The sequence below is a fragment of the Pseudorca crassidens genome, chromosome 9 (genome assembly GCF_039906515.1).
Source record: "Pseudorca crassidens isolate mPseCra1 chromosome 9, mPseCra1.hap1, whole genome shotgun sequence".
In the NCBI taxonomy this organism is placed as follows: Eukaryota; Metazoa; Chordata; class Mammalia; order Artiodactyla; family Delphinidae; genus Pseudorca; species Pseudorca crassidens.
Window position 1 is genome coordinate 4,514,821 of NC_090304.1, and position 27,452 is coordinate 4,542,272.

Consider the following 27,452-nt stretch of genomic DNA (forward strand, 5'->3'; position numbering starts at 1 on the left):
CTCCCAGAGTCTCGCTGCACTTCCAGGGAGCAGGGAGGGCAGAGTGCACAGGAGTAGCTCTGGATAATAAGTGAGTCGAAGTACCAAGTCACTTCCAGGCTGAGGCTGTGAAGAGCCCCGTGTGCCCATCCTCCCGCAGAACCCTGAGATGAAACAGCCTGGATACAGACTCACCACAGGGAGGACAGATGCCCTGAGAAGTTGCCCCCTTCACTTTGGATTCTGTGTGAGAGAAAATCAAACCTTTGTGGCATGAAGCCTTTGAGATTTGGAGGTTTATTCGTTATTGCAACAAAACCTAGCTTCTCCTGACTAACACAGAAGAGCCGGGGCGCACACACTGTCACCAAGAGACTGGCTCCTGGACAGACATTACTAATCCATCAGGGCGCCCTTTCCTCCCCCAGCTCAGCACGTGCACAGGCAGCCCATACCAATGGATCTACAGACCGTGAGATGTGACAAGATCCCTCGAGCTCATACATTGCCCCTCGGGTAGGTGAATCATTTGATTGCCCCCCTCTTTGGGCACAAATGGTGGGACTTGGGAGGCTCTGACGCCTTCCTACCGGTCTGTGTTCCGTGCTTGTCGAAGTGTTCCTTCCTCCTTGCCTGCTCTCCAAGGGGTGCCGAGCTGGGGCGGCCGCCCCCAGCCCCTTCCTGCTGCCATTCCCCCATCGCCAGCTCCGGCAGTGATTCCAGCATCGGTGACATTCTTCTCCCCCTCTGAGCTGCTACATGCAGAGCCAAGTCAGAGCTTGCTGCTCTGAAGACACTGGGTGAGCTGGGCTGCCCCGAGTTCTCATTCTTCGTCAGGGTGTGCCTGGCCTCAGACTCAGAAAAGACAATTCACTTTCGGTGGGACCCCTTCCAGAAGGAGTGCTGGAGCTGGAACAGGAGCCCGGTCCCGGGGGTCAGCTCCCGCCCTGCGTCTGAGATGAGGGAAGGGCAGTCCCGGGACACGGGCTCCAAGCGGACGAACAGAGCGAACACAACTGTTGACAATGGGGCTTTGATCTGCCTAATGTCACAAGACAGCCGGGGACAAACGCCAGGCCCTGGGTGACTCCCGGTTCCCACAGGAGATGCCCTGTGCAGGTATTCACACGGGGAAATTCTTGGCAGGACTGGGCCCTGGGTCTGTGCCCATCACAGACACAGCGCGGCAATTAGGTTGTGGAAAATGGTGGGCGAGGCTCGTTTGGCCAAGGCTGCAGCCTCCGGCTTGAAGGTAGCATCAGAGGGAGAGAAGGAGGGAGGGAGGGACGGAGGGAGGGAGGCCAACCCCGGTGGGAGTGGGTGCCTGGCTGGTGTGAACGAGGGTGAGCTCGAGGAATTCCTGTGGTTGGGGCAGCCAGCAGGCACAAAGGCCGGGCTGGCGCCCTTGACAATACACGCTCTGTCCCCAGCTGTTGGTGACCTTCGCCAAAGCGCTTGGTGAATGGGCCATGCCGCTCCCAGGTGTGTCCAAGCCGCCAGCGCTGGAAACACATGAAGAGGCCAGAGCGTTCACAGGATGTGTTGTAACTCGGGTGCCCACAAGGGCCGCCCTGGGGCCCGAGCCAGGCTGGCGGGGCCGTCCTCCGGGCTGTCAGGACGCATCATCCCCACCTGCGCTCCAGAACAATGGCCTCACCTGTACCTCGCTCTCATCCCAAGGTGCATGAAACGGCCCACGCCTCCTGCCAGCAGCTCTGGTTGCCCGGCCTGCTCCCCTGGGAAGGAAGTGGCAGGAAGAGCCCGGAGCCCAGAGAGATAGCGGCTGGAGGGAAAGGCTTCCTGAGAGCTTCCTGCTCTAGCCTCCAGATCACTAACTTCCAAGAAGAGTCCTGCGTGGATCACTGACCTCAGGCCCATGAGGGACAAAATCCCCATCAACTTCTGTGTCCTCTGTCTTGGCCTCTGGGCGCCGTGATACCAGCCGCACGACCGGTGAACACACAGTTATGTATTAATAAACACCAAGATGCATTTGCTGGAGGCTGTCTTGCGTCACACACACACTCGTTCATTTAATCCACGCAACCACCCCACGGGCAGCTGCCTCCAGCACTGCCTGCGTCTCACATTTGGGGAAACTGGGGCCCCAGCTGGTAATGGGCAGCCTCGGCTGTGAACCTGGGTGTCTGGCGTCCGTGTCCGTGACTGTGGCCACCTCACTGCTCTGATTGTCACCTCCAAACTCAGGGCCCTTTGGTGACGCCTAGAAGGGATTCTCTGACCACACTTTTCCTGTTCACGACCTTCCCACCACCCACCCCACTGGGGCAGGGACCCCCACACCCAGGCCAGGTGATGGTTTCTTGAATCAGTAAGAAAAGCAACTGGATGAAACAGGCACCGTTTCTTGAGCTCCTTCCCAGGCCAGGCACGTCCCAAACGCTTCCCATTCCCAACATCCCAACGTGGGGATGCAAGATCACCATCCCCCTTTTACAGATGAGGAAACTGAGGGTCCTCGGTAGCTGGCCGAGGACCCCCCAGCTCATCGGTGGGGTGATGGACTTCCGCCTCTAGCCTGGATGAAGGGGGGCGGGGGGAGGAAAGACGGGAGAAGGGATGCTGGCTCACTCGCAGGCAAAGCCTCCAGCGTGTGCTCCATCGCGGTGTGCTCCATCCTGTCCCTGCCTGTGATGACCCGCGGCAGCCGTGTCCCCGGGACGCCCAGGTCGGCACTGCGCTCTTGATCTTTGGGTCTGGCCAGTTTCGGGGTTTTGATGACCCCACTGGGAAGTCTTAACAGCAGGTGACATTTCCGGTCCCGTGGGAGTGTTCTCAGAGGTGCCGAGGGGTAAACAATGACCACGGAGGAGGAACCCCAGCCCTGCGCAAAGCTGTCGTGTGCAGATGGACATGACCCTATGCGTCCTTAGGGGTAAAATATTTAGATACTAGAGAGCCCGCTCGCATGTCAACAACAGCCCCTTTGTCCCAGGCGGAGGAGACAAGGGATGGATGGGAATTTGCATTTTTGAACTCATCCTCCGATTCTATGGACGGCCGAGACTACCTGGCACTTGGAGCCCCCCGCGTCTGGGCGACCCGGTGCAGGCGGGCGTCTGTGTGCCGGGCACTGAGCCAACGTGGGAGCCCCGGGAACGGAATAATGAAGAATTAATTTACCCAGCAGGGCCCTTTCAGTGTCTGGGAAGCTCTCGCACCTTCTCGGAGGGGGCAGACGTGTTTCCTTGGGAGGAATGCCGTTACACAATCGGTCTGTCAAGAGGCCGCATTAAGAATCCAGGCGAGGTTGCTTCAGCTGCGGCCGGTTCCTTTGATTCACACACTCCCCACGGGCAGACCCAGACCCCTGGTTCCCTGCTGTCCTGAGAAGGAACGAACCACCCGCAAGGGACCCCACACAGGAGCCAGAGAAAACACGGTGGGAATGCACCATCCCCCGACATGCAGAGAGCTTATAACCTGAGTCCCCTGGAGCCCACAGATACCTGCTCGGCAGATCTAACACCCATTGCACAGATGGGCACACTGAGGAGCACACAGCTCCTTGACCACCAAGGAGCAGAGCAGTGATGACCAAGCCCACAGGACACATGCAGCGTATCTCACAGTACAGGTGGGGACATGGTGGGGGGCTGGAGGGGCAGCTGATATGCCAACACGGGAAAATAAGAAAATAAAAGATCAACGTAGAGAACAAACTTATGGTTATCACAGGGGGAAACAGGGGTGGGATGAACTGGGAGATTGGGACTGACACATATATACTACTATGTATAAAATAGATAACTAATGAGAACCTCCTGTATAGCACAGGGAACTCTACTCTATGCTCTGTGGTGACCTAAATGGGAAAGAAATCCAAAAAAGAGGGGATATATGTATACATATAGGTGATTCACTTTGCTGTACAGCAGAAACTAACTATACTACAATAAAAATCAATTTTAAAAAGATCAACCAGCTACAAAAATGGGAAGGAAAGGGAACCCAGTGGGCTGTTCATAGGTTGAAGGAGGGTGTTGCAGCCTCACCAGGCTGGGGACCCTTTGAAGAGCCCAAGGGCTCAATCCAGCTCCCCCGTCAAATCACCGGAGGCTCTATAAAAGGATTCCCGTATTATTCGATGATAAAAAGAAACGATCCAGGTATTCAGAGTAATCAAAATCCTGAAGACAGGAGGTAGGATGGTGGGTGCCTGGGGCTGGAGGAGAGGAGAACGGGGAGTTAATATTTCGTGGGGACAGTTTCCAATTCACAAGAAGGAAAGTGTAATGGGGATGGCTGGCAGGGATGGCTGCGAAGGTATTTCATGAAACTAAGGCCACTGAACTGTATCCTTAAAAAAGATAAGATGGTAAATTTTGTGTTATGTGTATTTTAACACAATGAAAACAGAGGACGGAGAAAAATGCTTCTCTATGTATAAAATCATCTTCAGAAGGATGATCTTTCAAGAAGTGTTAACATCAGTTACCTCCAAGGAAGAGAAGCAGGTGCCTGGGGGATGGGATTAAGAGGGGGACTCTGGTACCTTTTGAATTTTGAACCACACGAATGCATGGCAGTCACAAAAATATCACTCATTTTTTTAATTATTTTTTTTCCACATCTTTATTGGAGTATAATTGCTTTACGACGTTATGTTCATTCATTTTTTAGAGAAAAAAAGAAACGAGCGAGCAAGCCACAAAAGACACAGAAGAACCAAAAATGCATATTGCTAAGTGAGAGAAGCCAGTCTGAAGGGCTGCAATACTGTATTTGGATTCCAACGACATGACATTCTAGAAAAGGCAAAATTATGGAGACAGTAAATAGATCAGACGTTCAGTGGAGCACAGAGGATTTTTCTTTCCATTGGAGTACAGTTGCTTTACAAAGATGTGTTAGTTTCTACTGTACAGCAAAGTGAATCAGCTCTACGTAGACATATATCCCCTCTTTTCTGGATTTCCTTCCCATTTAGGTCACCACAGAGCACTGAGTAGTGTTCCCTGTGCTATACAGTAAGTTCTCATCAGTTATCTATTTTATTCCTGGTATCAATAGTGTAAATATGTCTTCTTTTTTCTTTCTTTTTTATTGGAGTAAAATTGCTTTACAAGGTTGTGTTAGTTTCTGTTGTACAATGAAGTGAATCAGCCATATGTATACCTATATCCCCTCTCTCTTGGACCTCCCTCCCACCACCACCCCCCATCCCACCCACCTAGGTCATCACAGAGCACAGAGCTGAGCTCCCTGTGCTATAGAGTAGGTCCCCACTAGCTAGCTATTTTACACACAGTAGTGTATTTATGTCAGACCTAACCTGCCAATTCGTCCCACCCTTCTCTTCCCTCCGTGTCCACATGTCCATTCTCTACGTCTATGCCTCTATTCCTGCCCTACAGACAGGTTTATCTGTAAGATCTTTCTAGATTCCACATATATGCATTAATATACGATATTTGTTTTTTTCTTTCTGGCTTACTTCACTCTGTATGACATACTCTAGGTCCATCCACATCTCTACAAATGACCCAGTTTCGTTCCTTTTTATGGCTGAGTAATATTCCATTGTATATATGTACCACATCTTCTTTACCCATTCATCTATCATTGGACATTTAGGTTGTTTCCATGTCCTGGCTGTTGTAAATAGTGCTGCAATGAACAATTGGTGTCAATGCCAATCTCCCAATTCATCCCACCACCCCCTCTTCCCCCTTGGTATCCATACATTTGTTCTCTACGTCTGTGTCTCTATTTCTGCTTTGCAAATAAGATTGTCTATACCCGTTTTTACTGATTCCACATGTATGCATTCATATATGATATTTGCTTTTAGCAGCATTATTTACTATATATATATATATAATACTTGGGACTTCCCTGGTGGCACAGTGGTTAATAACCCACCTGCCAAGGCAGGGGACACAGGTTCGTGCCCTGGTCTGGGAAGATCCTACATGCCACGGAGCAGCTAAACCCATGCACCAGAACGACTGAGCCTGCGCTCTAGAGCCTGCGGGCCAGAACTACTGAGCCCACATGCCACAACTATTGAAGCCCATGTGCCTAGAGCCATGCTCTGCAACAAGAGAAGCCACCACAATGAGACGCCTGTGCACCGCAACGAAGAGTAGCCCCTCTCACCGCAACTAGAGAAAACCCGCGTGCAGCAACGAAGACCCAACATGGCCCAAAATAAATAAAAATAATAAAATACTACTCAGCCGTAAAAACAATGACATAATGCCATTTGCAGCAACACGGATGGACCTAGAGATGATCATACTAAGTGAAGTAAGTCAGACAGGGAAAGACAAATATTATATGCTGTAACATACGTGGAATTTTAAAAAATGATACAAATGAACTTGTTTACAAAGCAGAAATAGACTCACAGACATAGAAAACAAGCTTATGGTTACCAAAGGGGAAGATGGGGGAGGGATAAATTAGGTGTTTGGGATTAACAGATTACACACTACTCTATATAAAATAGATAAACAACAAGGACCTACTGTATAGCACAGGGAACTATACTCAATATCTTATAATAACCTGTAATGGAAAAGAATCTGAAAAAGAATAGACATATGTATATATGAATAACTGAATCACTTTGCTGTATACCTGAAACTACCACATTGTAAATCAACTATACTTTAATAAAAAGTTGTTTGTTTTTGAAAAAAAATATTTAAATTAAAAAAAGACGAAACTTCCCGAGGCCCACATCAGGGCTGAGTACCACTCAGGCAGGGCCCACCCTGGGCTGAGTATTGATACTCAAAGCTCTCTCCCTGGACCCTAGTGAAAAAGAGACATGACAGCAGGCCAGGGTCTCAGGCTGACACAATCACCGCTACAGCCGTAGCTCCCAGCAAGAGCCTCGTACACAGTAGGTGCTCAATAAATATTTGTTAAATTAATGAATGTTTAGGGAATGAGAAATCCAGGTAAGGCTAGGATGGTGGAGCCAGGTGACGGAGGACTGGAGGGAAGCGTGTGGGGACTCTGGTGACCTTGAGGGGAGCTGGAGGAGGGAGCTGGCATCACTGGTCCTTCCCACGGGAAGTTGTCCCTAAGGTCTGCCAGGCAGCTGGGCACACAGGGAGGTCATGTCTCTTCATCAGGGTTGAGAGATACGAGTGTTAAGGGTTTTAAGATCACATATCTATTTGACAAGTTGGATTTCATATGTTAGCATAGAGCTGGAGCGTAGGAGGGAAGATCGGGTTCCACCTCAGCCCTCGGTCCACCTCAGCCCTCGGTCTCCTTGTCAGGAAAGTGACTGGATCGGGGTCCTCAGTGTTCCCTCTGCCACCCAGGACTTGGGTGGAAAGGGGTTCTCTAACCAGGCTTCGCGACAGCCTTTACTGCAACCTTGAGATTTGAGACTCTCCACTGTGTCTTGCTTGAAGTGGAAGTAAAAGCCATTTCCTTACTTTTATGGGAGGGATTCTGATTCTTCCTTGAATCTTTTGTACATTGAGAGCCACTCCCTTCCCATCTCACCCAAAGATCTCACAAGCTTAAGAAAAAAAGAACATTAACAGCAACTGTGTTCCATTTTAGAAGATCAATAAATAGAATTCAGTCAGTTATAAAGAACAAACACAGCTATGCGCCTGGCACCTCTGCCAGGGCTGGGGGAGATGCTGGTAACATCACACAGTAGGAACTCAACCCCAAAGGAGGAGAATGGCTCTCAGGCTGGGCAGCCACACAGCGCAGAGGGGAGGGGAGGCTCAGGCAACAAGGTGGGCTCAGGCGGAAGGGGAGGCCAGACACATGAGCTGGAGGCGAACTCACAAGAGCCTCAAACTCCAGGCTGAGGGAGTTGAGGTTTATTCTGGAGGAAGTGAGATGCAGCAACATGGCTGACAAGAGGCAGAAAAGGCAGTTCCCCCTCCACACCCTGAAGCTAACGCCAAAGATGGCTGCAAGACACATGGAGTGCTTCCTGCTGGCCATAACCCAGCTTGGGGCCCTCAACATAGATCCCCAGCTGAAGGGTGTCCCAGAGCATTCATTTGTGGCTTCTGTCAGCCAGTGGCAAAGAGCTGGGAGTGTGAGAACTGCTGGACTAAGTCCCCAGGCCTGGAACCAGCCCCTGACCTTCTCCAGACACATCACCGTGACCTGCCCCCCACTGCCTGCCTTCACATCTCCCACTCAGCCTCTCTCTCACTTTGCTCCAGCGTCACTGGCCCGTTGCTGTTCCTTTAAGAGGCCAAGCCAGCTTCTGCTTCAGGGCCTTTGCACGTGCTGTGGTTGCCTCCACCTGGAACACTATTTCCCAGATACCACAGGGCTCACTCTCAGACTTTTCTCAGGTCTCTGCTCAATGTCCCCTCATCAGTGCAGCCTGCCTTGACACCCCCTAATGAAAATAGCACCCACACCCGTATCCAGACGCTCCCCACCCTCTCATCCTGCTTAATCTTCCTTCACAGCACTCACCTCTTCATTTATTTCTTCATCGTCTGTCTTCCTCCAGACAGAGGGCTCCAGGAGGGTGAGCTCTCAAAAAATTATCCATTGAATGAACGAATGAGCAGGAAATTACTTCTGGAAATTTCTTCTACCTGGCCCCTGGCCCTGGGGAGAACCATTCATGGTAGCCAGATTCCTTGTCCAGGTGGCTGGCACAGGAAAGGAAGGGCCAGTGCTAGGGCTTAGCAGCTTTCTCTCCATGCCCTCGTATTAGTTATCTACTGTGGCATAACAAATTACCCCAACCATGGCGGGGCAAAGCAGTCATAAGCATTTGTCATCCTCATGGTTTCTGTGGGTCAGGAATGTGGGAGGGGTGGGGTTCAGCAGTGCCATGTCTCCCAAGGCAGCAGGCAGTTGTGGGCAAGGGGAAGTCCTCTGAAGGTTTGACCGGGGCTCGGGGATCTGCTTCCAAGGCTGGTAAGTTGGTGCTGCTGGTAGGAGGCCTCAGTTCCTCTCCACAGGACATGCTAAGTGTCCTCATGTCATGGCAGCTGGCTTGGATTCATGAGAGCAAAGTGGAACCTACAACGCCCTTTACAACCTAACCACACACTGTCATCTTTCCTTCACTTTATCCATCACCCAAACAAACCTTGATTCAGTGTGGAGGACGCTACACAAGGGTATGAAATCTGGGAGGTAAGGGACATGCACATCCACTTAGAGGCTGTCCCTTGAGGCTGAAGTAGAGGTCTGTCCCTTGGTCTGGAATGTCCTTCTCCATCTCCCTCCACCTGAACCCCTTGGGCTTCCTCAGGACCCAGAGTCAAGGTCTCCTCCCCTGGGAAGACTTCCTCGGTCTAACTCCAGCTGAGTTAAGGCTCCTTGGGTGCCCACTGTCCCGGCCTCAACCAGAGCATGGATCCTGTCGTGTTGCAATTGTTTCTTCCCTGATCTTTCCTCAGAATAAAGCTGAGAACTCCTCAGGGCAAAGACCATGTCTGATTCCCTTGTGTCCCCAGCACCCAGCAGCCAGAGCTGGTCTCAGCATTATGTGTGGTTCATTGAGCATTGATCAGATTGATGGATGGATGGGTGGGTGGCTGGATGGACGGATGGATGGATGGGTGGATGGATGGATGGATGGATGGATGGGTGGATGGTTGGATGGGTGGATGGATGGATGGATGGGTGGATGGATGGATGGGTGGATGGATGGGTGGATGGATGGATGGATGGGTGGATGGATGGATGGATGGATGGATGGGTGGATGGGTGGATGGGTGGATGGGTGGATGGATGGATGGGTGGATGGGTGGATGGATGGATGGATGGGTGGATGGGTGGATGGATGGATGGATGGATGGATGGGTGGGTGGATGGATGGATGAGTGGATGGATGGATGGATGGATGGATGAGTGGATGGATGGATGGATGGATGGATGGATGGATGGATGGATGGATGAGTGGATGGATGGATGGATGGATGGATGGATGGATGGGTGGATGGATGGATGGATGGATGGATGGGTGGATGGATGGATGGATGGATGGATGGGTGGGTGGATGGATGGATGAGTGGATGGATGGATGGGTGGATGGATGGATGGATGGATGGATGGGTGGATGGATGGATGGGTGGATGGATGGATGGATGGATAGATGGATGAATGGGTGGATGGATGGATGGATGGATAGATGGATGGATGGATGGATGGGTGGATGGGTGGATGGATGGATGGATGGATGGATGGATGGATGGTTGGGTGGATGGATCAAATGGATCAATGGATTGATGGATGGGTGAATGAGTGGGTGGATGGGTGGGTGAATGGATGGATGGATGGATGGGTGGATGGATGGATGGATGGATGGATGGGTGGATGGATGGATGGGTGGATGGATGGATGGATGGATAGATGGATGAATGGGTGGATGGATGGATGGATGGATAGATGGATGGATGGATGGGTGGATGGGTGGATGGATGGATGGATGGATGGATGGATGGTTGGGTGGATGGATCAAATGGATCAATGGATTGATGGATGGGTGAATGAGTGGGTGGATGGGTGGGTGAATGGATGGATGGATGGATGGGTGGATGGATGGGAGAGGAGGATAGATGGATGGGTGGATGGCTGTGTGAGTGGATGGGTGGATATATGGATACCTGGATGGTACATGAATGGCTATATGGATGGATAAATGGCTGGCTTTTCCTATATTTCTTCTACAAAATAATTACTTGGGACTCTTTGAAATCCTGAGCCAAGAGGGACCTTAAACTTTATCTACAGACATATCCCCAGAGTCAGCAAGGCCAAAGAGCCACGTTGAACAGGTCTGGATTCCAAGTGCTGGTGAGAAGAGTTCCTTACTCTTGGCATGATCTGCTTCCTGGCGGTGATGCCTCTCCCTCTCACGATGTGCGCATGGGGACCTACCCACAAAGGTGCACAGGCAAGCCCCAGATAGCAGGGCCTCTGCCGTCATAAAGCAGCCTACATGCCCTCGTGCTCAGCGGGGGCTGGCCAGCTCTCACTGGGGGTAGCAACAGCACACAAAGCGAGCTTCCTCTGGCATCTTGTCCTGGGCTGGGCAAGGGTGGGGCCTGGAGATCCAGGGGAAAGGGGCAGGGGAAGGGTATCCTGGAACCCTGCTCACCTGCTCACCTGTTCCTGCCATCTGGCCTGATCTGGATCTCAGAGCCCTGCCCCCCACCCCTGTCTGCCCCCCTCACTTCCTCTTTCACCAGAGGCCTCCGTGGGGACCCAAGATGCCCACAAACCCCGGGATCGGGGAATTGAATACCTGCAACGGCTTTCGCCCCCTTCAAGGGGATGGGACATAAGTCCCTAAGCGGGTCTCCTCGTGGGAAGGGCAATACAACAAGGGGGTGGGACATACTCTTCTAAGCGGGTCTCCTCGTGGGAAGGGCAATACAAAACCTGGGCCTCCACCCGGAGCCCCAGAGAAAGGAAGAGTGAAGCTCAACTCTGAGCAAATGGCAAGACTGGGGCTGGGTGGATCCGGACTTCTGGGGCCCAAAGCTTATGCAATCTGGACGCCCATTTAAGAAAAATCATACTACATTGCAAATACAAATTAAGTCCCAAAATGGTCATTTTGAATGAGAAAGAAAACACAACAAATGACACATATTATAAACATCACCAAATGCAGAAAAAGAGCATATGATGGCATGGTTAACTGACTGCCTGACCCTCCCCTATTACACTTGTTTTCCTACATGTTTTTAGGGCTGCATTCTTTTTGGTTGCCTCTTCGTGTGACAGTGATTTTATAATATGATTTTCTACTTCAAAAATGAAAGACCCATCCTCAGCAGGTTTGACTGAGATTTGTTTATTATTAAGGCCAAATCAGAAGTGTCCCCTGCAGTTTCCTGTGTATGTGTTGGGGGGGGGTATCTGCTGGGGGACTCTAGCCCTTTGGCATCACTCACGCCCCCAGTGACCACAGGGGAGCAGCCAGGCCAGCTCAGGAAGGTCCTTGCCATCTCTGGTCCCAGAAGGAACAGGTAGCCTCGACTCCTGGTCATTGTGGTCCCAAGCAGGAATCTCCATGAGGTCCACCTGGGGCAGGCTGTCCTGGGGGCCAGCCCCCAACCCAGAAACAAGACCTAGGGGCAGGGGTGGCTCGTAGGCTGGGGCAGAGAAGCCTGAGCCGAACCTTGGGCCGGACCCAGGTAAGTGAAGGGTCTGGTGCTTAAACTTCATCATCTTCACTGACCATGTGGTGATGCCTCCTGCAAGCGCCCAGGGGCTTGGCTCCCAAAGGCACCTCCAGCCTCCTCCTATAACCAGGCCCACAGGCCAGGCTGGGGAGTCAGGCCAATGCCTCACAAAGGAAGCAGCCTGCATGTTCTGTTGGTGGGAGGACAGAGAGGGGACAGACAAAAAGGCATCCAGAGGAGGGATGTGGCCATGCCCACAGGCACTGGGATTTGGAGAACTGTCAATCATTGCCCTAATCTAGGCTTCTAAAACCTGCAATTCCAGACATCCCCACGTGGAGGTGCTCAGTCCCATGCTTGGAGACACAGAGGCCTCATTGTATTGCAACTGTCTCCCCTGGGTCTCTCAGGGAATCCAGGGTTGGGGGAAGGGGCAGCCTCCCACCCCAACAACCTTTACTGAGCACAGAGGAGGGGGTTTTCACCAAGTGGGGGAACATGTAAAAGGCTCAGTTTCATGGGAGTGGGAGAAGCTGCCCAGCCTTAAACCCTCGACATCAACCCCCATCCCACCCGCGCCACACACAGACCCCACAAACTCTACTGCCAAGGGAGAAGCCAGACGTGTGGGCCGGGCCCAGGTGCAGCCCTACCTTCTAGGAAAGGATGGTGCCCTTGGCAGTGTGAGAACCAGGAATGGAGAGCCCACCATGATGGGGAGATTGGCAGTCTCATCTTTGCTTGGCCATTTACTCAGCTGGTGCTTCCGGAAAGTCCTTCACTCCCCCTGCACCTTGGTCTCTTCGTCTGTAAAATAAGACAACATCCCTGCGTCTCATCCAGCCCCACGGAGCTAGGACAGAGGTAATCTTAGTAGGAGGACAGCTATGAACCCATCATGCTGGACTCAGGCCGTACCTTGTCTGGGATTCCAAGCTCCCAGCACAGCCCCATCCTTATCCAGTAACTCATCTGCCCAGACCCTGTGGTCTGTTTCCATTGGGCCATTTGCTGGGTCCCAGACAGGTCTTGAGCTAGCCCGCTTCCAAAGCCAGCTTCCCTGTTTGCTGTGCAAGAGAAAAGCCCTCCAGCCTCACCCCAGCCCCACCTGGCCTCGGAGACACAGGCGCCCTCCTCTGAGAGGCCTATCTTTGCAACTGTGCCTGAAGGGACCCCCAGCCTCAGCTTCCCCCGCTGAGATGTGAGATAATAAGAACCTGATGGGGTAGCTCCGGACGAGCCAAAGAGACTGTGTGTGGAAAACCGGGCTCCCACAGGTCAGAGGGGCGAGATGCTTACAAGCTCTTTATCCCTTTCGAACGATAGATACAAGCGCTCACCTCGTCCTGGGGCAAACCTGCCTCCCATGGGGCATATCGGCCGTGTCCCGTCAGCACTCCTCAGACCTGCCTCTGAATCCCTTCTCTGACCCCAGAGCCCCCGCTGTTCCCACTGTCACTTAACAGTTAGTGCTGTCCTGGAGTCCAGGGGACCTGTGTCTCGCGTCCTAGCCTCAGGAGTTCGCCCTCATGTGTCTCCACCATTTACGAGCGGGTGGCCCAGGCTGAGCTTGAGGCTGGCTCCCATGGGGCCTCACAGGGACTCCCCACGCCAATCAGGAGGTACTTGCAGATTTAAATGCCTCTCGAGGTTTGGAAAATCCCGCGGAGGCATCCATCCCCTCCTGATTTAGCTGGACAGATGACGTGTGTACCTGCAGACATGTGGAGGGTTTCCAGGGCTAACCTGAGCCAGCAGAGAGTGGGCGGAAGGGAGCAGATCGAGTGACCTGGGAGTGGAGGCCTTCCCCATCCACCACCTCGCGACTGCGCAGGGGTCCAGATGGGGCTCAACAAATACGACACTCTTGGGAGGGACTGCCACCTTTGATATTCAATCTCCCTGCTCAGGCAAGCTCAGTTTCCCTTTCTGCCCCATCTCAGCCATATGCCAAGCAGAAGGCCGCGAGGTTTTCTTTTTTAAAAAATTACTAAATCTCTTTCAATTATACTCATTATCCCAGCATTGAAGATGTGGGCAGAGGTTTACAAGAACCTTTTTTTTTTTTCTTTTTTAACAATAAGTACAAGGTGCCAATTAATTCTAGGGCAAACCTACGTCCTGTAGTTTCTGGAAAATTCACTTCAGTGTTAAGTGGGTTCCTGATCAATCCAATTTAAATGCACAACAGGATTTGGATCCACTTATTTGTGTAAACAAGGAGAAGCTCCTCATGGCAGCCCACAGGGTCCGTTCAAGGTCGCCCTCCTGCCCCGCAGCTGCAGCCGCCACGTGGACAGGGGCGCTGGAAAGTCTGGTGGGAGGGGCTGAAGCGCTTCACACCCGCTCCTGGAGTCTGCGCATCCGCATCTGTAAAATGGAAGTCATTCTCCCTGCTGACCAGAGAGGACCGATTTAAGGCGAGGAATGAGAGGAAGACACACTCTGGGTCCCTGAAAAAATAAGACATGGGGCATGTGGTGGCAATTTTGAGTCAGAAGAAAGTATTTAATCACACTCAGAATTCTTCCTGGATACTGTCAGACTGGAAAAAAGATCAAGGCTCGGACTTCCCTGGTGGCGCAGTGGTTGGGAGTCTGCCTGCCGATGCAGGGGACGCGGGTTCGTGCCCCGGTCCGGGAGGATCCCACATGTCGCGGAGCGGCTGGGCCCGTGAGCCATGGCCGCTGAGCCTGCGCGTCCAGAACCTGTGCTCCGCAACAGGAGAGGCCACGACAGTGAGAGGCCCGCGTACCGCAAAAAAAACAAAAGATCAAGCCGCAACTCCAGGCTATATACAAGAAACCCACGTTAGATATAAATACACAAATAGTTTAAAGTAGAAAGACAGAAGAAAAGATATAAGGAGGGCATTTTATTTTACGTTCGGTAGTGTATATATGTCAATGCCACTCTCTCACTTCGTCCCAGCTTACCCTTCCCCTCCCCATGTCCTCAAGTCCATTCTCTTAAGTCTGTGTCTTTATTCCTGTCCTGCCCCCAAGGTTCTTCAGAACCATTTTTTTTTTAGATTCCATATACATGTGTTAGCATACGGTATTTGTGTTTCTCTTTCTGACTTACTTCACTCTGTATGACAGACTCTAGGTCCATCCACCTCACTACAAATGACTCAGTCTTCTTTCTTTTTATGGCTGAGTAATATTCCATAGTATATATGTGCCACATCTTCTTTATCCATTCATCTGTCAATGGACACTTAGGTTGCTATAGCTAGTGGGAAGCAGCCGCATAGCACAGGGAGATCAGCTCGGTGCTTTGTGACCGCCTAGAGGGGTGGAGTAGGGAGGGTGGGAGGGAAACGCAAGAGGGAGGGGATATGGGGATATATATATATACGTATAGCTGATTCACTTCATTATACAGCAGAAACTAACACAACATTGTAAAGCAATTATACTCCAATAAAGATGTTAAAAATAAATAAGTAAAACAAAATTTTTTTAAAAAGAGGGACATTGTACAGTGCTAAAAGAGTCACTTAACCAAGACGTGGTCATCCTCAATGTGTGTGCTGAGTAACAGAGGATCGAAATACTCTAAGCACAAAATGACAGAACTGAAAACAGAAATGAGCACGTTGACGATTACAGTTGAAGGTTTCCTTATTCACGCTCCTTTACTATTTTCTAAATTTATTAACTATTGATATCTTTAGTTCGTATGCTTACAAAACGTTCCTCTTTATCTCAGCATTACACTTTGTCTTGAAGCCTATTTTATTTCATTAATAAAACCACTTCAACCTTCTTATGCTTATCATTTGCCTGGCTTAACATTTTTCCATCTATTTACTCTCAGTCTGTCTGTGTCTTTATATTAAAGTGTGCCTCTTGTCCAGAGCAGGTTGGACTTTGCTTCTTTTTTTAGAATGAAGTGTTTAATTCATTAGCATATATACAATTTTTATGTAGCTGGATTTAGGTCTATTTGTCTCCTCTGTTTCATTTTCTCCTGTGTTCCTCCTTTCCTGCCTGTTTTGTTTTGTTTTTAATTGAATATCTTCTGGAATTCTATTTCTCTATTGATCTTTAACTATACCTATTTGCCCTTATTCACTGATAAATTATTTTCTCCCAAGAAAATCAGAGCGATTCAATTACATTCCTAGTCACCAACAACAATCATAAAAAGTATCTTTAAAAAGGTAACATTTAGGGCTTCCCTGGTGGCGCAGTGGTTGAGAGTCTGCCTGCCGATGCAGGGGACACGGGTTTGTGTCCCGGTCCAGGAAGATCCCACATGCCACGGAGCGGCTGGGCCCGTGAGCCATGGCCGCTGAGTCTGCGCATCCAGAGCCTGTGCTCTGCAACGGGAGAGGCCACAATAGTGAGAGGCCCGCATACCGCAAAAAAAAAAAAAAAAAGGTAACATTTAAAATTGAGTCAAATAAAAAAAAAACATCAAATAATGAACATCACCTACAAACAAGTCTAACAAAAGACATGCAAGACTTATGGGGAAAATTACAAATCTTCATTGAAAGATATAAACTAAGCTCTAAATAAATTACAAGGTGTGCCACGTTCAAGCAAACTCAACCGTGTAATGATGACAATTCTACTCAAAACGATTATGGATTCAAGGCAAATCTAATCAAAATTCCTGTAGGCTATATCATGAAACTTTCCAAAGTGATCTGAAAGCTTATATGGAAGAGTAAGGTGCTAAAAACAGGAAGACGGTCTTGAAGGAAGACAGGAAGAGGTAAGGAAGGAAGGAGAGAGCAAGGAAGAGTTGTGTCTGAGATGAGGATTCCAAGTAAAACTATTATCATTAAAACTGTGTGTTATTGATGTGTGAATAAATAGACTGATGAGACAGAATAGAGACACAAACTTTATGGAAAGAATCTATAAGAATAAATATTTCTAAAAGAAAACAAAGAAAAATGATACAGATGAACTTTATCTTTGCAAAGCAGAAATAGAGACACAGACGTAGAGAACAAAGGTATGGATACCAAAGGAGGAAGGGGGGGGGATGAATTGGGAGATTGGGATGGACATATATACACTACTATGTATAAAATAGATAACTAATGAGAAGCCACTGTATAGCACAGGGAACTCTACTCAGTGGTGACCTAAATGGGAAGGAAATCCTAAAAAGTGGGGATATATGAATACGTATAGTCGATCCACTTTGTTGTACAGCAGAAACTAACACAACATTGTAAAGCAACTATACACCAATAAAAATTAATTTAAAAAAAAAGAAAACAAAGAAAAACCATTCAATATGTGAGTCTGGGACAACTGGCTTTAGAAAGGAAAGCAAGGTAAAATTCGATCTTTTCCTCGTACCCACAAAAAGAAATAAATTTCAGTTACTAGGAGACCTAAATATACAAGGATTATCCATACAATTTTAAAACAAAACCTGGGAGAACATCCGTACGACCCTGAGATGCGATGTAATAAACCAACACAGAAAGCACACTTAAGACAAGATCAACTGATTTAACTAGGTCAGAAGTAAAAAAAAATTGAGTATGACAAAAGATACCACAGGAAAAACGAAAAGACGAGCCACGGATAGAGAGAAGATGTATGCAGTGTTTACACTTGACAAAGGATGTGTATCCATAATATGTAAAGAACTTCTACAAATCAAAAAGTGAAGGAAAAAAATGGGTAAAGGATACCCATTTGATACCAAGAAAGACTCAAAATACCGAGAAAGAATCTGAAATAGGCATCACACCTCACTGGTAATTAAGGAGATGAAAATGAAAACAGTTAGTGATGGCGTGTTTCATCCATCAGACTGGCAAAAAAAAAAAAAAAAAAAAAAAGGGCTTCCCTGGTGGCGCAGTGGTTGAGAGTCCGCCTGCCGATGCAGGGGACAAGGGTTCAAGCCCCGGTCTGGGAAGATCCCACATGCCGCGGAGCGGCTGGGCCCGTGAGCCATCGCCACTGAGCCTGCGCGCCCGGAGCCTGTGCTCCGCAACGGGAGAGGCCACGGCAGTGAGAGGCCCGCGTACCGCAAAAAAAAAAAAAAAAAAAAAGGAAGAAGTCTGACAGTGTCAAATATAGACAATGATGGGAGGATGGGATCCCACCACATGTGTGTTTGGGGCAGGGAGTACGGAGAAAGGGCAGAAGGGGCCGCTTAGCTGTTAAGGGATCTCCCCAGGAGCCCCTTTCAATAACCCCCATCATATGTCACTGGCCACTACCGTGTCATGTACTCGGCACATTGGTAAAGAAGGCTGGGTCAGTGTTTGTCCAAATCGTGGTTTTGACAGTAATGAAAGATGGGGGGATTGGTCTCTGCCACGCTCCACGATGCTCTTTCTACTGGACTAGTCCATGGTCAGAGACCCAGGGTTCAAAAGCATCTGCTGAAACCCCTGACCCTTTTGCTCATGCTCTCCATGCTAGCCAGAGCCACCATCCCCAGCACACGTGGCGCTCAGATTCGTGGCGGTCTCCAAACCCGTGAACTCCTGACTTGCAGAACACTCATCCCCTTCCAGCTGAAAGTCTTCCCAAAGAGAAACGCCAGGGAGCCATGGGCAGCCCATCTGCACTGCGGTGAACAGGAGGTAGCACGATGGCCACGGGGTGACAGAATCCCAGGCTGAAGCAGAGGCAGGTGCCTGGGTTCCCGCCTCCGAGCCACCAGCTGCCACCATGACTCCTAGGTCTGTGGGACGAGGGGGATGCCTTTGGTTAGAGACCATAGCCAGTGCCCTTGGTCTGGCTACCCAGCGTCCATCACCCCCTTTCTGGGAGCCAGAACCCACTTTTCCCCTGGGGAGCACTCCCCTACCCCACAGTCCTTTTTGGAGGTGGGCTCACTGCCTTGACCAGAGGCAGGGCACACAACCCAGGCCTGGGATTGATCAGGGATGGTCACGTGGCCTAACCCCAGCCAATGAGGCTCTTCTTAGGGAATGCTGGGATTGGTCAGGGAAGGTCATGTGGCCCAGTCCGAGCCAATAAGGCTCTTACTAGGGAAAGCTGGGCAAGGACTCTCGCTCAGTCCTGATAGACAGGAACCTGAGGCGCCAGGCTCCAGCGGCTGCCGACATCCTGTGACCACCAGGAAGGAGCCTGGGGATGGTGGCCCCCGAGGATGGGGAGAGAGTGCAGCAGAGTCCTGGGCCGGTGGAGCCCCGAGCACGCCACTCCCCCGCTCCAGGGCTTCCTGTGCCTGCCAGTGCATTTTGGCCACATCCACTTGGAGTTGGGTTTTTGGCCTCTTGCAAACAAGGCTGCTAAGTAGCTCGAGGCCAGAAGTCCAAGGGGATTGGTGGGCTGTGCAGGGAGGTTGGTGCCCATGCCTGGCGGCCTCGGTCCAGCCCGCTCGTCCCAGGCGAACGCGGACCCTCCGCACTGCAGCCAGGCCGGTCCTCCCTCCACCACGACCGGGTGTGATGGGTTTAATTTATTGTAGGAAACCCTTAAAGGCGCAGGAACTTTGGAGAGCCTGTGACAATAGGCATAAAGCATGCATTTAACCCGTCTGAATGGAGGCTAGATTTACTGTCTGGGCCAGACGGGATTTTTGTCCCCAAGTCATCTCGGAGTACATTGGCCACTAAAGATCTCAACAGAAGACGAAGACGGAACAAAGGAAGTAAATTCTAAAAGGAACTTTGTCAAGGAGGTTTAGATGTTCACCAGATAGAAACCGCGCTGCCCTCACCGAAATGACTGTTGGATTTGCCGAGCGGTTATGGATCAGAGGAAGATGCTAATGAAGGAGTTTAAATGCACGTTTGATGGACCCTGGAGAATGGGGCCAATTTCATACAAGCCTGCAGCAAGGTTGAGGAATCAAAGAAGGTGGCTGTCAGATTTGCTGCTGGAGACAAGGCTCCATTGTCTGGGCCCCTTTCTCAGCCGGGAAGCGTGTTTTTAACTGCAGTGTTTACCAACGTGTACATCCTAGCCCGGCCGACTGGGCCTGCAGAATTTATGACCAGGAACAAACCTCTTACAGGGGAAAAGAAAACAGCTCCTACCAGCTGGGGAAGGGCTGTTTATGAGGGCCCGCTGAGCTGCCTGGGCTCTGCGGGGCTCCATGGGGGGTGGGTGGCATTTGCAAAGCCAGGGACCTAGCCTTGCAGATGGAAGGGGTCTTGCCTTTTGGGAACAATCACGGGAGGATAGAGGCTCCCTCTGAGGCCTCCTGACTGGTTTCAATATGGCCTGTGTATCAGTTTTGTCTCCTTAAGACAATCTGAAGCTGGACCCCCTGCAGCTGAGCTCGCCTGCCAGCCCCAGTGCCAGCGTTCACAGGCTGGCGATCTTGAGAAACTCGCAGACACCCAATTGGGTTGACGGAGATGCTGTTGGTGGGACTGACGTTTATGAACTGGCTCCCCCAGCCCGAAGGTGGGGGGCCCTCTCTGAATGTCCATGGCAGCCACCAACCCCTATGCTCAAGAGCCTTGACCCAAGGCCCCAACTGACCCACTTGGCCCCCCAAGTCTCATGCTCTCCTGTGTATGCCTGGTGCACGCATGGCTCCCCTTCCAGGAGCAGACCCTGGAGCTGGCATCCTGGCCTCAGACACGCCCCTGACCCTCGTGGACGTGTGCCGTCCCACCTGCACGCCATCATCAGGCGTTCCCAGGTGGGGGCCTCTGTGCGCCACGCCTGCTGGGGTTTTCCTGCCCACACTTCTGCTCCAACCCCTCTTGTTGCCTGACCTCTGTCCAAGTTGTTGCCTCTGCCTAGAACAGTGCTACTGAGTGTGGGCCCCAGACCAGCAGCATCAATGTCACTGGGAGCGTGTGAGACATGCACGTTCCCAGGCCCACCTCCCACCTATTGAATCAGAACCTCTTGGTGTCGGAGCGGGGGAGCAGATGTGCCCAGGGATGTGCTTCAAGCCCTCCAGATGATTCTTATGAATACTGAAGTCTGAGAGGCCCTTCTTTCTCCATCTGGGTTCATTCTCTCTCTCTCTCTCTCTCTCTCTCTCTCTCTCTCTCTCCTTCTCTCCCCGCACCTCCATCTTGGTTTGAAGCCATCTTTAGCTCAGGTCAGGCCCTAGAGGAGCAGGTGGCATCATGGAAGTTTCCTGGGAAAATCAGGCAGCAGGAGGCGAGGTCCCTTCACTCTCCCACTCAGGTCTGGGTGCTCAGGGTCTTTCCAGGCTTGCTGAGTATCTGGAAACATGGGGACATCTGGCTGTCCCTGGAAGGGGCTTCAGAAGCTGAATTAATGTCTTAGGGCTGCTGTAACAAATGACCACAAGTGGGGTGACTTACTACAGCAGGAATTCGTTCTCTCCCAGTTCCAGAAGCCAGAAGCCCTAAACCAAGGTGTCGGCAGACCCTCACTCCCACTGGAGTCTGTTCGTGCCTTTCTGCTTCTGGGGCTGCTGCTGGAGGTCCTGGACATCCTTGGCTTGTAGCTCCTTCACTCCAGTCTCTGCCTCCCTCTCCACTTGGCCTTCTCCCCACTGTGTGTGTGTCTCAAACCTCCCTCACCTTTCTCTTATGCGGACAGCAGTCATTGGCGATAGAGCCCACCCCAAATCCACCATGATCTCAAGATCCTTAACATGGTTACATCTGTTTCCAAATAAGATCACATTCCACACTCGCAAGTATCAGGAGTTGGACATATCTCTTGGGGGGATACAATTCAACCTGTCACAGGTGCTTAGAGCCGTCAGGTGAAGGGCGTGTGCTCCAGGCAGACTGCCCAAGCTCACAGCCAGCTCCACAGCTCCTAGCCCTGTGGCCTCCCACAAGCTGCTTCACTTCTCTAAGAATCAGTCTCCACATCTGAGAACAGGAAATGACGTATCTCTCTGCTGTCACCTGGCTCCCCCATTCCATTCTCTACACATTGATGCCGGAGTTCTGAGAAAATGTCGTTTCCCTGATTAAACCCTTGGGCTCCGTACTGTATAACCCCCAGGATGTCCCCGTCCCCCGCTCCCTCAGTGCCACCGAGGCCTTCATGGTCCCCCACCTTCTTCATCTGCTGCATCTTATCACTAGGGCCCTAAGCAACATTCTGGAACACCACAGGCTTTCTCTAAGCTCTGCAGAACGCTTGTTCCCACCCTCCTCCCCATTACCTACCAACCCCACTCATCCCACACGTCCTCTCTATCTGTCTCCTTCCCTCTCTTCTACCTCCCTCGCTCTCTGAGGGAAGCGAGCTGCAGTCCTATAGAAATGCCCTGTCTTAAGGGACTGAAGCCTCTGACCAGCAATCAGTGAGGACCTGGGGCATCTTCACAACCAGTGAGTGAACTGAGAAGGGGCTCCTCCGGCCTCAGCTGACCGCTTGACTGCAGCCTCACAGAGGCTGCAGACCCTGAGCCAGAAACACCCAGCTAAGCTGCTTCCAGATTCCTGACCCTCGGAAACCGTGTGAGATAATGCCGTTATCTGTTTACCATTGTTTGAAGGTGCTGTGTTTGGGGACATTCTGTTACATAGTAATGGATAACTGACACCGTTCCCTTGGGCACACACCCAGACTTTGGATTATGGGGTCATTTCAACAAGGCAATGATGTTAACCCTCAGTGCGACAACTAGCACTGAGGGCTGTAGACAGAGAAGCCTTCTCAGGCTGGCTTAAACAAGAGGGCCGCTTCTACATAAGGACTCGGGGCATCTCTTGTACCCAAGCACAGGGCTGTCTGATGGCCTTCATTCCTCTGTTCTCTGCTCCTTGGGACACCTGGCCACCCCTCCAACATGGCCCATTTCAGTTCTTCTGGTCAAGAGACCAGCCCAGACACAACATGGTCAACACAGGTGTGGTCAGGGGCCCATCCTGGCTCCATCTCCGTGGCAGGTGGGGAGGGGCAGAGGACATAAGGGTGGGGTGCCCAAGCGAGATTACAAGAAAGATGCCTGTTCTAAGAGAAGGGGTTCTAGAGAGGCATTCCGCCAAGTATCTACACTTAGCACATCCTTCCTTTCAGACAAGGCAGTGGTCAGAGCACGAGTGCAGCGTTCATATTTAGAAGGCAGAAACTGAGCAAACTATTTCCCCATGCCCCCAGGCACTGGGGAGATCTGTGTTTACAAATCCACCATCGATGGGTGTTCATCACCCTCCTTGCTTATCCGATCAGTCTCTCATGTTCCCTCTTGACCTGAATCGTGTTCTGTCTGCTTTGCTTGAGTACCACTGGGCCTTGGAGACAGCAGCACCTCCCTTACGTAACCGCCTTATACCTCAGCTATCTCCCACATCAGGTGGCCCCTTTGCCCTGTGCACCTGTGGTCAGCCTCTGTCTCTGTGGTGAGAGGACTGCTGTCAGGAGATCTGGTATCCACTCCAGGCCTACTACCAGGATGGCTGGCGAACCCACATTAAAGCCCAGTTGCTCCTTCCCTGGCCTGACAATCACCTGACTGGTGGGAGCAGATGCCACCCATACCCCCTTCCCCAGCCCCATGCCACAGTGTGACTGGTCCCTCATCATCCCTGAGGACCATGGCATCATTCTCCTGATGGGTCTTTCAGCCTCTAGCCCGGCCTTTCCAGTGCATCCTCCCCTCTGTCCCCAAGGATCCTCTGACCATGTCCCTCCCCTAGGTGCCCACTGCCTTCAGAGTAAATCCCAAGCTGTGTGACATGGTCAGTCGTGCCCCAGGGATTTGCCCCCATCAACATCTCCAGCCTCATCTCCAGAAATTTTGGCTCCTGCAAAACTAAACTGCTAACAGCACCCCATGGACAACACGCCAAGAAACAGATGATTCTTTTCTTTTAATTAATTTATTTTTTATGAATTTTATTTATTTATTTATTAGGCTGTGTTGGGTCTTCATTGCTGCATGCGGGCTTTCTCTAGTTGTGGCGAGCAGGGTCTACTCTTAGTTGCGGTCTGTGGTTTCTCATTGCAGTGGCTTCTCTTGTTGCAGAGCACGGGCTCTAGGGCATGCAGCCTTCAGTAGTTGTGGCACATGGGCTCAGTAGCTGTGGCTCATGGGCTCTAGGGTGCGCGGGCTTCAGTAGTTTTGGCTCACGGGCTCTAGAGCGCAGGCTCAGTAGCTGTGGCGCATGGACTTAGCTGCTTCGCGGCATGTGGGATCTTCCTGGACCAGGGCTGGAACCCACGTCCTCTGCATTGGCAGCTGGATTCTTAACAACTGCGCCACCAGGGAAGTCCCAAAACAGATGTTTCTTGACTCTTTGTAGCTATGGTCCCTTCCTTCTGGCCTGGAGTGCCCTTCTGGTGCCATACTCTTCTCTTGGACAACTCCTACCCATCCTTCCACACATGGCTCTGGGATCATCACCTCCAGGACACATTCAATGATACTACACCCCACTCCAGATTAGTTTGCGGAGCCCTCTGCTGTGCCCCTGTAATACAGCTATGAGTTTATTCACCATTACACTTACTCCCTTTTTCAAGATCATGTCTTTATAAGCATTAAGTCCGTGAGGTTCTTGTTCCTTGCCTGGATTCTGGCACACAGTTGACACTTTAACAGTGAAGCAGTGAGTCTAGAACTGACCCACACCTGCACAATTACCTGGTTAAGTCACAAGGACCAAGGGAGGAAAGGATGATCTTTTCAATAAATAGTCTAGGTTGATAGTCAATGTGGGGAAATTAGCCCTTACCTCTAACTCACACCATGCACAAAAATTAATTTTACCTCCACCTGGCATTAATGAGGCAACATCCCCCTTATACTGCCAGAGTTGTGTTCAAAAAGCCCAGCTAAACCAGAAGCTCTGAATATGATCCAGAGCCTCAGAACATAATACAAAAATGTCCGAGTTTCAGTTGAAAATTATTTGAAATACCAAGAACTAGGGATACCTCAAACTGAATGAAAAATGACAATCAGTAGATGTCAACACCAAGGTGACAAAGATATTAGAATGATCTGACGCACAAAGATGATAAGATACTTCAATAAGCCATTACGAATACATTAGAAACAACTGAAAAAATATAAATCTTCAGCAAAGAAACAGAAGATAAAGAAAAATCAAATGGAAATTTTAGAACTGAAAAATACCATAACTGAAACTAAAAAGTCACTGATGGATTCAACAGCAGAATGGAAGGGACAGAGGAAAGAATCAGTGAACTGGAAGATAGAATAATAAAAATTAACAAATCTGAACAACAGAGAGAAAATAGACTAAAAGAAAGTGAACAGAACCTCAGGGATCTGTGGGGGAAAAAAAAAAAAAAAGAAATCTAACATTCACGTCATCAGAGTCCCAGAAGTAAAAGAGAAGGATGACAGGACTGAAAAAGTACTCTAAGAAATAAGGGCTGAACATTTCCCAAATTCGTAAAGAGACATGAACTTACAGATTCAAGAATCTGAGTAAATCCTCAATAGGATAAGTCAAAGAAATCCACACCAAGACACATAACAATTAAACTTCTGAAAACTAAGCATAAAATCTTGAAAATGCAAAAGCAAAACCAATAGAACTGAGAGGATAAATAGGCAAAGACAGAATCATAGTTGGAGATTTCAACACCCCTCTCCCCATTATTGATAGAATGACTAGACAGGAAATCAACAAGGAAACAGAAGCACTCAACAACACCACCAACCCATAGGATCTAATCCATATTTACAGAACATTCCACCCAGCAACACCAGAATATACATTTTTTTTTTATGGAACATATACCAAGGTAGACCATATCCTGGACTATTAAACAAACTTCAACAAATTTAAAAGAATAGAAATCATGCGAGTGTGTTCTCCAACCACAGTGGAATCAAACTAGAAATCAATAACAGAAAGATAAGGGACTTCCCTAGCAGCCCAGTGGTTAAGACTCCATGCTCCCAATGAAGGGGGCATGGATTCGATCCCTGGTTGGGGAACTAAGATCCTGCATACTGTGTGGCATGGGCAAAAAAAAAAATTTTGAGGAAAAACACAGAAAGATAACGGGAAAACCTCTAAACATTTAGAAACTAAACAATACAATTCTAAATAATCCTTGAGTCAAAGAGGAAATCTCAAGGGAAATTTTTTAAAAATACAAAAAATGAAAATACAGCTTATAAGCATTAGTGGGACACAGCTAAAGCAGTGCTAAGAAGAAATTTTATAGCAGTAAATGCATAAGAGAAAAGAAGGAAACATCTCAAATCAGTAAGTTAAGCCCCCACCTCAAGAACCTAGAGAAAAAATAGCAAAGTAAACCTAAAGAAAACAGAAGAAATAATAAACATAAGAGCAGAAATTTTTAAAAATTGGAAACAGAAAAACAACAAAGAAACAAAAAGCTGGTCCTTTGAGAACAATAAAAGTGACAAACCTCTAACAAAACTGACAGAGAAAAACAGAAGATACAAACTGCCAATATCAATAATAAAACAAGGGAATATCACTACAGATCCTGGAAATGTCGAGTGGATATAACAGAATACTATGAACAACTCTTCACACCTAAATTAGACAACTTAAGTGAAATTGACTTATTCCTTGGAAAATGACAACTCACCCAATGTGAAATAGGTGATTTGAATACCTTATTAAGGAAACAAAATTTATAATTTTTAAAAACTCCCCTCCAAATATCTTCATGCCCAGATGATGTCACTGGAGAGTTTTTCCAAATGTTTATAGAAGTATTAACACCAATTCTACACAATGTCTTTCAGAAAATAGAAGAAGGGGGAACATTTTCCAATTCATTTTATGAAACGAGTATTACGTTGATACCAAAATCCAACAAAGACAGTACAAGAAAAGGAAAGAAAAAAGGAAATTACAGACCAATATCCCTCATGAATACAAACAGAAAAATCCTTTAGAAGCTATTAGCAAATACAAGTCAATAATATATAATGTGAATTATACACCATGACCAAATGATTGCAGGAATGCAAGTCTTGTTGAATATTCAAAATTTAATCAATGTAATCATAGTAATAAGCTAAAGAAGAAAAATCACATGATCATATCAACCAATGTACAAAAATTTGACAACATTCAATATGAATTCATGGTAAAAACTCTGAGATAGACAGGATTAGAGAGGACTCTCCTCAACTTAATAAAGAGCATCTATAAAAAAAAAAAAAAACAACCTTAAGCGAACATACTTAATGATAAAAGAATGACTGTTTTCCTTCAAAGATGGAGAAGAAGTCTGCTCTCGCCATTCTTACTTAATATAGTGCTGGAGGTTCTGGCCTGAGCAATAAGGCAAGAAAAGGAAATGAAAGCCATACAGATGAGGAAGGAGAAATAACTGTCCCTATAAGCAGATGGCATGTTGTCTATGTAGAAAATCCTAAGGAATTGCCACACACACACACAAAAAACAAAATTCCTGTAACTAATAAGTGAGTTCAGCAACAACACTGGATACAGGATAAACATACAAAAATTTATTGTATTTC

At 49.2% G+C, this 27,452-nt stretch overlaps 1 protein-coding gene across 1 annotated transcript; it reads right to left on the reverse strand.

Moving 5' to 3' along the window:
• Window positions 1-9,444: 9,444 nt before the first annotated feature.
• LOC137230808 (guanine nucleotide exchange factor subunit RIC1-like) lies at window positions 9,445-10,140 on the reverse strand (the record flags this gene model as incomplete). The annotated part of the gene is made up of 1 exon (XM_067750892.1): window positions 9,445-10,140. A coding segment is annotated over one exon (696 nt), but the record flags the coding sequence as incomplete, so codon positions are not given.
• Between the last annotated feature and the right edge of the window lie 17,312 nt (window positions 10,141-27,452).